We start from the raw sequence: 12,247 nt of genomic DNA on the forward strand, positions 1-12,247 counted from the left end.
TTGAGGAGAGTCCAACACAGAAGCCTCAGCTGATGCAGGAATCAAACATATTCTGTTGGTACCACTGTGCATCACAGACCACCTATCCAGCCAACTGAGCTAACCAACACCCAGCTGAACGTAGGGTTAGTTAAGCATGGATTGGTTGTTTAACACAGGGAGTTGGTCACTCATAGCGGGGCGATGCATTTTACAAAGTGTGCTTAACTGGGATAAAGCTAAAAGCGTGGACTTGGTTCAGAAAGTTTATCTTTTAATTTATAACGGAGGTTTAATTCACATCGCAAACAATTCCTGTTCACTGGCATCATTCACGCAGTGTGGAGTTGGACAGCACAGCTCCTGCTTCGAGTCTCTTTGATCCGTTTCTGGTGGCTTGAGGTTCTCTTTCTTTTCAGTTCTGCTTCCAGAACATCTCCGGCTCGCTCTGTTCGACAATGGATAGTGAGATTAGCATCTGGGCCCCGTAGTAGGTCGACATGACGATGGCGCGGGCGTGCGGCACGGTGAAGCAGAACCGGTCAATGGCCAGCAACAGGTCTGACATGATAAAGATTACAGCTCCCACCGCCGTGCAGCTCCGTCCCCACGTTCGGTCGTAACTAGAGCAAGCCGCACGCGCCAAGGCTCGCCAACTCATCAGACCCAGCACCACGACATAGCCCGCCATGGCGTAGATCATGGGGCCTCTCAGGTAAGAGTAGACAGCAACGTAGTAGATCACGCCAAGCAGCAGCAACATTAGAGCTATCCAGAGCCTCAGGGGCCGCAGTCCAAAAGCCCAAGTGTACAGTAGGTGTGAGATTCCGAACATCAACATTCCTACAAAGCAAAAAGCAACATCACTGTTGGTTAAAACCTCCTGCTTCTTCCCCTTTTGATTCCATTTGCATTGATTTATCATTGCCTCGTGTACCGAGACACAGTGAAAAGTATTGTTTTGTGTGCTACCATAACTTACACAGGTACATCAGGACAGTAGAACAGAATGCAGAATACAATGTTACAGCGACAGAGGAAGATTAACATTAATATGTGAGAGGTCAAGGGCCAGAGGGTATAATCTCAGAATGAGGGGGACACCTATTTAAAACAAAGACGAGGAAGGATTTCCTCTTCCCAGAGGGATAGTGAACCCCTAAGATTTTGGAATAGACTTGTAGCTCGTGGAACCTCAAATGAACCTGTGGAATTCTTTACTGCAGACGGCCGCTGAGGCTGGGACATTAAGTATATTTGAGGCTGAGAGAGGTTGGTTACCATGAAGGATTCTCTGAATCAACATGTCTCCTTGCCTGAGGTATGGTGACCCTCAAGTTGTCTCTCTCTCTCTCCTGAATGAGAGAGCAGGTAGATGGTCTGGTAAGACTATAGTGACTTTAGCTTTCACTTTCAGTGAGGGTATTGAGAGTTCTGGGGAAAAGGCAGGAAAGTGGAATTGACGATTATCAGATCTGCGTCAATCTCATCAGATGATGGAGCAGACTCGATGGGCCAAATGGCCTACTTCTGCTGCTACATCTTATGGTCTTCGTTTCTCCCATTTATTTTATAATCCCCATCCTCGTTTTCAAATGTCCTCCATGGTGCGGCCCCTCCCTATCTCTGGCATCCCCTCCAATCCCACAATCCTCCAGGATCTCTCAAGCTCCTCCAGTTCCCACTGGGCTGTGCGTTTAGCCATTTGGGAGCCCTGGAGGTACCTCCCCAAATCCTTCAGGCCCTCAGCCTCACTATGCTCCCTCGAAACACTGTTGAGAGTTCAGTTTTTGGGGAAGTGATGGTGTAGTGGTATTGTCACTGGACCTGTTAATCCCAGAGGCCTGGGTAATGGGGACCCGGGCTTAAGTCCCGCCAAGGCAGATGGTGCAATTTGAATTCAGTAAAAATCTGAAATTGAAGAGTCCAATGATGACTGTGAGCCCATTGCCAATTGCTGGGGGGGAAAAGCCCATCTGATTCACTAATGTCCTTTAGGGAAGGAAACTGCCATCCTAACCTGATATGGCCTACAAGTGACTCCAGGCCCACAGCAAAGTGATTGACTGTTAACTGCCCTCTGGGCAATTAGCATTGGGCAATAAATGCTGCCTAGCCAGCAACATTCTCATCGTAAGAATGAATTATTAGAAAAGTCTACCTCTGAGACCAAGCTCCTGGTCACTTGCCCGACTATATACTTCCATGCCTCGGCGTCAACCCTGACCTGATTTGCATTAAGGCAAAGCATCTCGGGAATTTTTAACTCCTGTCAGGTGCTAGATAAATGCAAGTTGTTGTTGTAGATGGCAAAGACTGGTGAAGATGTACTGCTGAGGCAGTCAATGCAGAGTATCCTCACCGATCAGCGTATGCCTCCCAGCGAGGACCGGGCTGAAGGGAGGTGAAGGGCAGAATTCAGCTGGACAGGGGGGAATCTGTTCCCTCCCACTCGTGCCTCTCACCCTGACACAACCCCGGATTTGGGGGCAGTGCCTTATCCTGCCCAGCCTTTTCTCATTTTCCAATGAGATTCTTTGAACCAAAACATAGCTTACTGGTCCCTAGTTGCCCCTTGAGAAGGTGGTGATGAGCTGCCCTCTTGAACTGCTGCAGTCCGTGTGCTGTGAGTTGACGCACAATGGCATTAGGGAGGGCATTCCAGGATTTTGACCCAGTGACAGTGAAGGGATGGCGATGCATTTCCAAATCAGGATTGTGAGTGGCTCGGAGGGGAACTTGCCCACCATCAACCCAGGATTGTTGATGGGATCTTCCTATGCTGGACCAAGGCCAGGGAGTGTTTGTAATGTAAAGGGAGCTGTGGGAGGGACTCCCTAGAGGCTGGGCGATGTTCACTCATTCCACACTTGTGAATGAGACACCCCTCATAGTGATAGAAGTGTCTCCTGTGATCAGTTCACCACCAATTTCACGCTGGTCTGTTACTCTCTGCCAGGCAGTGACTGCATTCATGTCGTGCCATTCACACCCCACAGTGATCTGAAGCAGAGGGGATGCTTTGTGAACAGCAGTCCATGCTGCAAATTAGGAAATGCAGCAGCTGATTTGTGCACAGCAAGACCCCATTAACAGCAGGTGGATGATGCGCTGGGGAAACCAAGTGGAGGCTTAGGGAACGCTTTGCAGAACACCTCCGCTTGGTTCGCAATAAACAACTGCACCTCCCAGTTGCGAACCATTTCAACTCCCCTTCCAGTTCCTCAGATGACATGTCCATCATGGGCCTCCTGCAGTGCCACAATGATCCCACCCGAAGGTTGCAGGAACAGCAACTCATTCCGCTTGGGAGCCCTGCAGCCCGATGGTATCAATGTGGACTTCACCAGCTTCAAAATCTCCCCTTCCCCCACCGCATCCCAAAACCAGCCCAGCTCGTCCCCGCCACCCTAACCTGTACTTCCGCACACCTATCCCCAACTCCCACCTCAAGCCCCACCCCCATTTCCTACCTACTAACCTCATCCCACCCCCTTGACCCATCCGTCCTCCCCGGACTGACCTATCCCCTCCCTACCTCCCCACCTATACTCTCTCCACCTATCTTCTTTACTCTCCATCTTCGGTCCGCCTCCCCCTCTCTCCCTATTTATTCCAGAACCCTCTCCCCATCCCCCTCTCTGATGAAGGGTCTAGGCCTGAAACGTCAGCTTTTGTGCCCCTCTGATGCTGCATGGCCTGCTGTGTTCATCCAGCTCCACACTTTGTTATCTCGGATTCTCCAGCATCTGCAGTTCCCATTATCTCGGATGATGGTTGATTGTCAGTTTTGGTGACACTGATTAAGGGATAAATATTGCTGGCCCAGCACGAGGAAGATTTACCCCTGCTTTTCCTGGGATTGACGGCATTAGATGTTCATCATTCAGCTGACAGGAGCCCTCCGTCAGTACAGACCCTCTGCCATTGTGGCATTTCCTCAGCACTGACCCTCCGACAGTGCGGCACTCCCTCAGCACTGACCCTCCGACAGTGCGGCGCTCCCTCAGCACTGACCCTCCGACAGTGCGGCGCTCCCTCAGCACTGACCCTCCGACAGTGCGGCACTCCATCAGTACTGACCCTCCGACAGTGCGGCACTCCATCAGTACTGACCCTCCGACAGTACGACACTCCCTCAGCACTGACCCTCCGACAGTGCGGCGCTCCCTCAGCACTGACCCTCCGACAGTGCGGCGCTCCCTCAGCACTGACCCTCCGACAGTGCGGCACTCCATCAGTACTGACCCTCCGACAGTACGACACTCCCTCAGCACTGACCCTCCGACAGTGCAGCCCTCCCTCAGCACTGACCCTCCGACAGTGCGGCACTCCCTCAGCACTCACCTCCGACAGTGTAACACTCCCTCAGCACTGACCCTCCGAAAGTGCAGTATTCCCTCAACACTGACCCTCCGACAGTGCGATGCTCCCTCAGTACTGACCCTCCAACAGTGTCCACTCCCTCAGTACTGACCCTCCGACACTGCAGCGACCCTCAGCACTGACACTCCGACAGTGTGGCACTCCCTCAGCACTGACCCTCCGACAGTGCGGCGCTCCCTCAGTACTGACCCACCGACAGTGCGGCGCTCCCTCAGCACTGACCCTCCGACAGTGCAGCACTCCCTCAGTACTGACCCTCCGACAGTGCCCACTCCCTCAGTACTGACGCTCCGACAGTGCAGCGCCCCCTCAGCACTGACCCTCCGACAGTGTGACACTCCCTCAGCACTAACCCTCCGACAGTGCGGCGCTCCCTCAGCACTGACCCTCCGAAAGTGCAGTATTCCCTCAAAACTGACCCTCCGACAGTGCGATGCTCCCTTAGCACTGACCCTCTGACAGTGCGGCACTCCCTCAGCACTGACCCTCCGACAGTGACTCTCCCTCAGCACTGACCCTCCGACAGTGCGATGCTCCCTCAGTACTGACTCTCCGACTGTGACTCTCCCTCAGCACTGACCCTCTGACAGTGCGATGCTCCCTCAGCACTGACACTCCAACAGTGTGGCACTCCCTCAGTAACTGCAGTGGGTGTATCAGGTCATTGTGCACGTACACTTCAGGAGTGTTTCTTGAACACATTGCGCTGTGACTGAGAGGTGAATGCGATGGCCACAAAGCTTGAATGAGTGTGTGAATGAGTGTTCCTCTTGTTTATTATCTCCAATATTCCCTACATTTGTCCTGAAATGAAAACTTTTGATGTGAATCTGAATCGCTACGTCTCCTATGGGAGGTTTCACACCTTGACCTCCTAATTCCTGGCACAGGGGCATACCCCAAGAAAGTTTGCTTTCTATAACAACAACAACATTTGTCTAACACCCTTCGGATGATGTAAAGACTCCAGGTTTTTCACTGGAATATAAATCTGAATCATCTGACTCAGAGACATGTGAGGTATTGGGACAGGAGAATCTGGTTGACAGTTTCGATCTCAGCGTGGCGGTGGCAGGGAGTGGTTCTTAAAATGAGAGAGAGAGAGAGGATGAGACATATGGGAAATCAATTTCAGGATCTATAGCCCTGACACCTGAAGGCGCAGCTTGGCACTTGAGCAGTAATTAAATGTGGGAGGTATGTGGGCAGAGTTTAAGTCAGCGTGCTGTAATAACTACTGTCTGTCAGATGGTGCTGTGCAATGAGATTCACCCTCAGCTGCACTGCTACGGGAGAAGGATCTTGCACAGATGAGTATCTTAATTTCAGAATAGTGTTCCCTAATTATTCAATCTCTCCCTCCTCACACACAACACACAGAGACAAACAACAACACAGCACACATACATATCCCGAAATAGACACACACAGATTCAGAAACTTACTCACTCACATGCCCGCTCACAGAGACACAATCACTTACACACTCACTCACAGAGACACTCTCACTTATACATTCACTCACAGAGACACACTCATTCACAGACATACACTCACTCACTCACACACTCATTCACAGAGACACACTCACTTACACACCCACTCACAGAGACACACTCACTCACAGAGACACACTCACTTACACTCACACAGAGATTCACTCACTCACAGAGATACACTCACTCACACACTCACTCACGCAGACACACTCACTTACACACACTCACAGAGACACACTCACTTACGCATTCACTCACAGAGATACACACACACAGATACACTCATACACACTCACTCACAGAGACACACTCACTCACACTCACTCACACAGACACTCACTTACACACACTCACAGAGACACACTCACTCACAGAGACACTCTCACTTACACACTCACACAGATATACGCAATCACTCACAGAGACACACTCACTTACACACTCACTCATTCACTCACAGAGATATAAACAATCACTCACACACACTCACTCAGAGACACACTCACTTACCCACACACACAGAATGCACTCACACATACAGAAACAGACAGATGCATATGCATACACACACACACATGGATATAGAGACACACATAATCACACCCAATTAATGTAAACACACAGTCTCATGCACATAGCGCTGTCAGGGATCAAAATCTATAATTAAGAATGATGTAAAGGAAGTTGAAAAAGTTGGAATGTATTGAATATTTTCTGGGTTGAAATTGGAATTGCGTTCAGTGGTCTGTGGGCTGTGACCCACCCACTAATGACCAAGGTCAAAATTACATTTGGGATCAGAGCTCAGTTACTGATCAGCAGTTACCACTTGATTTAACAATACGTTTTGTTGATAACAAACAGATTATTTCAAGTTTATGAAAGAACCTCACTGATACAAAAATCGGTGGAGTTGTGGATAATGTAGAAGGTTGTCAAAGGATTTGGTAGGATATAGATCAGTTGCAGATATGGACGGAGAAATGGCAGATGGAGTTTAATCCAGTTAAATGTGAGGAGCTGCACTGCGGGAAATCAAATGTTAGGGAGGAGTACACAGTTAATGGTAGGACACTGCACAGCATTGATTTACAGAAGGATCTTGGGGTTCAAGTCCATAGCTCCCTGAAAGTAGCCACACAAGTAGATAGACCATACGGGAAGCTTGTCTTTATTGGTCAGGGAATTGAGTACAAGAGTCAGGGTGTCATGCTGCAGCTTTATAAGACTTTGGTTAGGACACACTTCGAGTATTGTGTTATATTCTGGTTGCCACATTACAGGGAGAATGTGGATGTGTTGGAGAGGGTACAGAGGAGATTTACGAGGATGCTGCCTTGATTAGATGGTATGACCAAAAGGAGAGGCTGGAAAAACTCAGGTTGCTTTCTCTGGAGTGGCAGAGCCTGAGGGGAGGTTGATAGAAGTCTATAAAATTATGAGATGCATAGATAAGGTTGACGGTCAGATTCTTTTTTTTCCCAGAATTGAAATGTCTAATACTAGGGGGAATGTATTTAAGGTGAGAGGGGAAAGTTCAAAAGATAAATGAGGGGCAGGTTTATTACACAGCGAGTGGTAAGAGTGTGGAACACACTGCAGGGGGTGATAGTGGAGGCAGATACAATCAGGACATTTAAGGGACTTTTAGTTAAGCTCATGGATATGCGAGGAATGGAGGGATATGGACCAATGGCAGGCAGAAGGGACTAGTTTTGTTTGGTATCATGGCCATTCCTGTGCTGTACAGTTCCCTGTTTAGCCTGGTTGGCATTGCTTTTATTTTGATAGTAATTGTAAAGAAAACCAATGGCTACTTTAGAAATTAAATCAACATTTGCATCATTTGCAGTGAGGCTGATGCAGGAGGTTATCATTGCATTTGTCCCAGTAACATTGTTACCACAAGCGCACATACAATTGTACACGCACATGCGTGCACTCACCAATAGACACAGAATCTCACACATGTACACGCACACGCGTGCACTCACCAGTAGACACAGAATCTCACACATGTACACGCACACGCGTGCACTCACCAGTAGACACAGAATCTCACACGTACACGCACACGCGTGCACTCACCAGTAGACACAGAATCTCACACATGTACACGCACACGTGTGCACTCACCAGTAGACACAGAATCTCACACATGTACACGCACATGCGTGCACTCACCAGTAGACACAGAATCTCACATATGTACACGCACACGCGTGCACTCACTAATAGACACAGAATCTCACACATGTACACGCACACACGTGCACTCACCAGTAGACACAGAATCTCACACATGTACACGCGTACATTGAGAGGGAGCTATGTCCTGCAGCCAACTGTGACAGTTTTAACAAGTGCAAAATGGGATGATGAAATTGGGTTAACAAACAAAATAATAATGCTGTCCTTTGCTCTCCTGACGATGAACATTGACTCATAACATCAATTGTTTAATTTAATCTTCATATCCTCTGGATGCCTGAAATGCTGGAATAAAATGTCAGCTTTGACTGGGCCTTCCAGCACATTTTAGATACAGGGATCTCAAAGGTTGGTTGGCTACACAATGTGCTGGTTAGTGATTGCTTCAAAACTGTGTGTCAATCAGACACACTGAACGAAGCTCAGCAAACAGGAAAATGCTACAGGAACCCGTGCCTGTCAAATCTGAAACTCAGAGTCCGCCTGATGACATGGATACTGAGCTAACAGCTGGGTGGGTCACTTTCTATCAATGATCCAAAGTCTGAACGTTGCAGTGGCACTGAGAAACCAAAGGTAGTAAGTGCATTGAGATAAAGTGGGGGGGGGGGGGTTGCGGGGTGCAGCCCTTTCCTCTCCAAGATAAACAGTCCTAACATCTGCAATCTACTCTCAGGACTGAAGTTTCTCATCGCTGGAACTACTCTTGTAAACCTTTTCTGCACTGTCTCCAATGCAATCCTAAAGTGTGTTGACAAGAACTATACTCCAGCTTTAATCTAGCCAGAGACCCCCCTATTGGGCTGGCACATTGGTTAACACTGCTGCCTCACAGCACCAGGGACCCAGGTTCAATTCTCACCCTCAGGTAGCCTCTGCATGCAGTTTGCATGTTCTCCCCGTATCTGCGTAGGTTTCCTCCTGGTGCTCCAGTTTCCTTCCACAGTCCAAAGATGTGCAGGTTAGGTAGATGAGCCATGAGAAATGTTGGGTTACAGGAATTGGATAGGGGGTTAGGTCTGCTCTTTGGATGGGCCAAATGGCCTGTTTCCACACCGTAGGGATTCTGTGATATTCAGCAAAACCTCTCTGCCCTTTCAATGCAGCCCAGAATATTGCACGCTACACTAACTGCACTCTCTACCTGACCCGCCACAATTACTACTTATGTAAGGATAGTTATTTTCTTTTATTTCGCTGATTGGGTGATCTCCAGCTGGTATATTATCATCCATCCCATTGTCTCCTTAACTGTCACTCTCTCTCTCTGTGCTCCAGCTTTAACTCTCCACTCACACCCACTCCCCTGTCTTCAGCATAATTACCACCTTATCCCAGCTTTGGTCAGTTCTGATGAAGAGTCACTGGACTCAAAAAGTTAACTCCGTTTCTCTCTGCAAATGCTGCCGGACCTGCTGAGTTTCTCCACTAATTACTGATTTTGTTGCAGATTTCCAGCATCTCCATTACTTTATTTTCTTACCGTTTATTTGATACTCTCTCTGCATGCTGTTTGAGCCAAAATGCGTGACTTCACACTTCTCTGCATTGGATTCCACCTGCCAGTTGTCTGCCTACTCTACCAGTTTGTCAAAGTCCTCTTGAAGTTCTAAATTGTCCTCCTCACAATTTACAAAGACCTGAGTTTTGCGTCATCTGCAAACTTTGAAATTGTCCCGCGCACCAAAGCCAGTCTTTCCATCAAAATCTCACCACCTTAAGTTTAAACTTCACATTCTGGATTTCCCTGATCTCACCCCTACTCTATCTCCATAACATCCTCTAGTCTCCAAATCCTCAAAGATCTCTACATTCTTCCAATTATGGCATCTTGATCAACACGATTTGATTCAATGATGTTTGTGTCTGTCTCTCAGCCTTGAATATACTCCATGACCCAATCTCCACAGCCCTCTGTAGTAAAGAATTGCGCAGGTCCAGTACCCTTTGAGAGAAGAAATTTCTCATCTCTGTCTTAAATGTGTGACCCTTTATTCTGAGACCCTCTGGTCCTAGCTTCTTCCACAAGAAGAAACCACCTTTCCACAGCGACCCTGTGAAGCCCCCTGAGAATCATGTACATTTCAGTAAGGCTACCTCTCATTTTTATAAACTCCAACGAGCAGAAAGATTTAAAAGGGACCTGAGGGACAACTTTTTCACACAGAGGGTGGAATGAGCTGCCAGAGGAAGAGGTGCATGCAGGTACAACATTTAAAAGATATTTGGACAGGTATATAATAGGAAAGGTTTAGAGGGAAATGGACCAAACATAGACAGGTCCTTTCCTTTATTCATTCACAGCATGAGCGTGTCACTGGCCAGGGCAGCATTTATTGCACAGAGGGCAGCTCAGAGTCAACCAGATTGCTGTGGGTCTGGAGTCACATGTAAGTCAGACCAGGTAAGGACAGCAGTTTCCATCCCTAAAGGACATTAGTGAACCTAGTGGAATTAGTTCAATTTGTGAAAATTGGTCAGCGCGGACAAGTTGGACTGAAGGGTCTGTTTGCTTGCTGTATGACTCTATCCCCATGAGACAGTCCTTTCTTACCTGGTATCAACTCAGTGAACCTTCCCTGGGCTGCCTCCAGTTCTAGTATCTCTTTCATTAGATACAGGGACCAAAACCGCTCACAGTATTCCAGCTGTGGAATGACCAGTACAGTCTGTACAGTTTTAGCAAAGCCTCCCTATCCCGACAGGTTCGATCTTGAGGCCTTACCGTGGATAAAGAAACCTTGGTCGCCCCATGTCAGGAACACGTCACCAAGCGCCGAGAACAGGAGAGCGACCAGGACTTTCTTGGCGTAGGGTCGATGTACCCCCAGGCTGATGCTATGTGCCAACACGAAGAAACCCAGGCATAGCACGGGCAAACATTTAATCAACGCACTGAACCACGATGGGTTAGAGGTGGGAAGCCACAGCACAAAGTAAATGCAGAAGGTTTTCAAGAAGGGGATCAGCTTCGTGCCAACACTTTTCATCTGTGAAATGAGACGGGAAGGAGATACAAAATGTTGAGTCAAATAGAAAACGTGTCTTTATGCTGCGCTTGCTGACCCCTCCTTCAAATGAGGGCCTGTTTTATTCTGTACCCAATATTTTCATGCTCCCCCCCAAGCTCCCCGAGCCCCTCTGCCCACTCTTGCACAGTGTAGGGTGCTTTACAACATAGTTGGGTAGCTCAGTGGTTAGCGCTGCTGCCTCACAGTGCCAGAGACTGGTTCGATCCCACCCTTGGGTGACTGTCTACGTGGAGTTTGCACGTTCTCCCTGTGTCTGCGTGGGTTTCCTTCGGGTGCTCCAGTTTCCACCCACAGCCCAAAGATGTGCAGTTCAGGGTGGATTGGCCGTGGGGAATGTAGGGTTACGGGGTAGGATCGAGGTGTACGTCTGGGTAGGATGCTCTTTGGAGGGTCAATGTGGACTTGAGGGGCGAATGGCCTACTTCCACACTGTAGAGATTCTATGGTCATCACTCCCCAGACTCCAGCACATCACCCCCTTTATCGCCTGGGATCCAATCATGAGGCCACTTTGTGGCCAAGGCTGGAAAAGGGAACCGATGACAGTCACTGGGTTAGCAGTTCAAAAGCTCTGACTAATGCTGTGGAGTAGCAGGTTCAAATCCCATGACTGCTGACAGAATTGAAGTACAATTGCTCAATAAAAATCTAACAATGAGAATTAGTCTGAGCAATGGGGAGTGTGACAGGTATCTTTGGTTGTCAGAAAAATCCATCAGGTTCACTAGTGTCCTTTAGGGAAGGAAATGGCCACCCTTACCTGGTCTGGCCTACACGTGACTCCAGTCCCACAGCAATGCCATTGACTTTTAATTGCCCTGGAAACTCACTGATTTGTGCCAAACTGCTGCAGAGAAGGCAAGCCAGATGGAGTGCAGCGGTTCAAGATGATGACACAAAGCCATCTTCTCAAGGATAATAAGGGTGAGGGGCGGGGGCAAACAGTTGGCTGTGTCAGCAATTCCCACATGCTGAGTAAGAACGGGGAAGGTGGTCATGGAGAGATTGATTATACGCAGGGCTGGTATTTGTTTGCACACAGTGATGTCGGGATCCCTTTAAGAGGTTTGCTGGTGTGCGTGGGGCTCAGGGCCTCACAAAGCACACATTCCAATTGACCTGCAGTTACGGGGTATTTGA

The 12,247-nt window shown here is 48.5% G+C and overlaps 1 protein-coding gene across 2 annotated transcripts in view; it reads right to left on the reverse strand.

The window, feature by feature from the left end:
* Positions 1–236: 236 nt before the first annotated feature.
* Positions 237–12,247, reverse strand: part of LOC125447325 (lysoplasmalogenase-like protein TMEM86A) — a 57,270-nt gene continuing 45,259 nt past the window's right edge. For both annotated transcript variants that reach the window (XM_048521660.2, XM_048521659.2), the window contains exons 2-3: positions 10,801–11,065; positions 237–822 (exon numbers count right to left, since the gene is read on the reverse strand). In XM_048521660.2, the coding sequence (XP_048377617.1) occupies positions 395–822; positions 10,801–11,065 (693 nt within the window). In that variant the 3' untranslated portion in view covers positions 237–394. The remainder of the gene's footprint in view (positions 823–10,800; positions 11,066–12,247) is intronic.

Source organism: Stegostoma tigrinum, chromosome 38, assembly GCF_030684315.1.
Source record: "Stegostoma tigrinum isolate sSteTig4 chromosome 38, sSteTig4.hap1, whole genome shotgun sequence".
Classification (NCBI taxonomy): domain Eukaryota; kingdom Metazoa; phylum Chordata; class Chondrichthyes; order Orectolobiformes; family Stegostomatidae; genus Stegostoma; species Stegostoma tigrinum.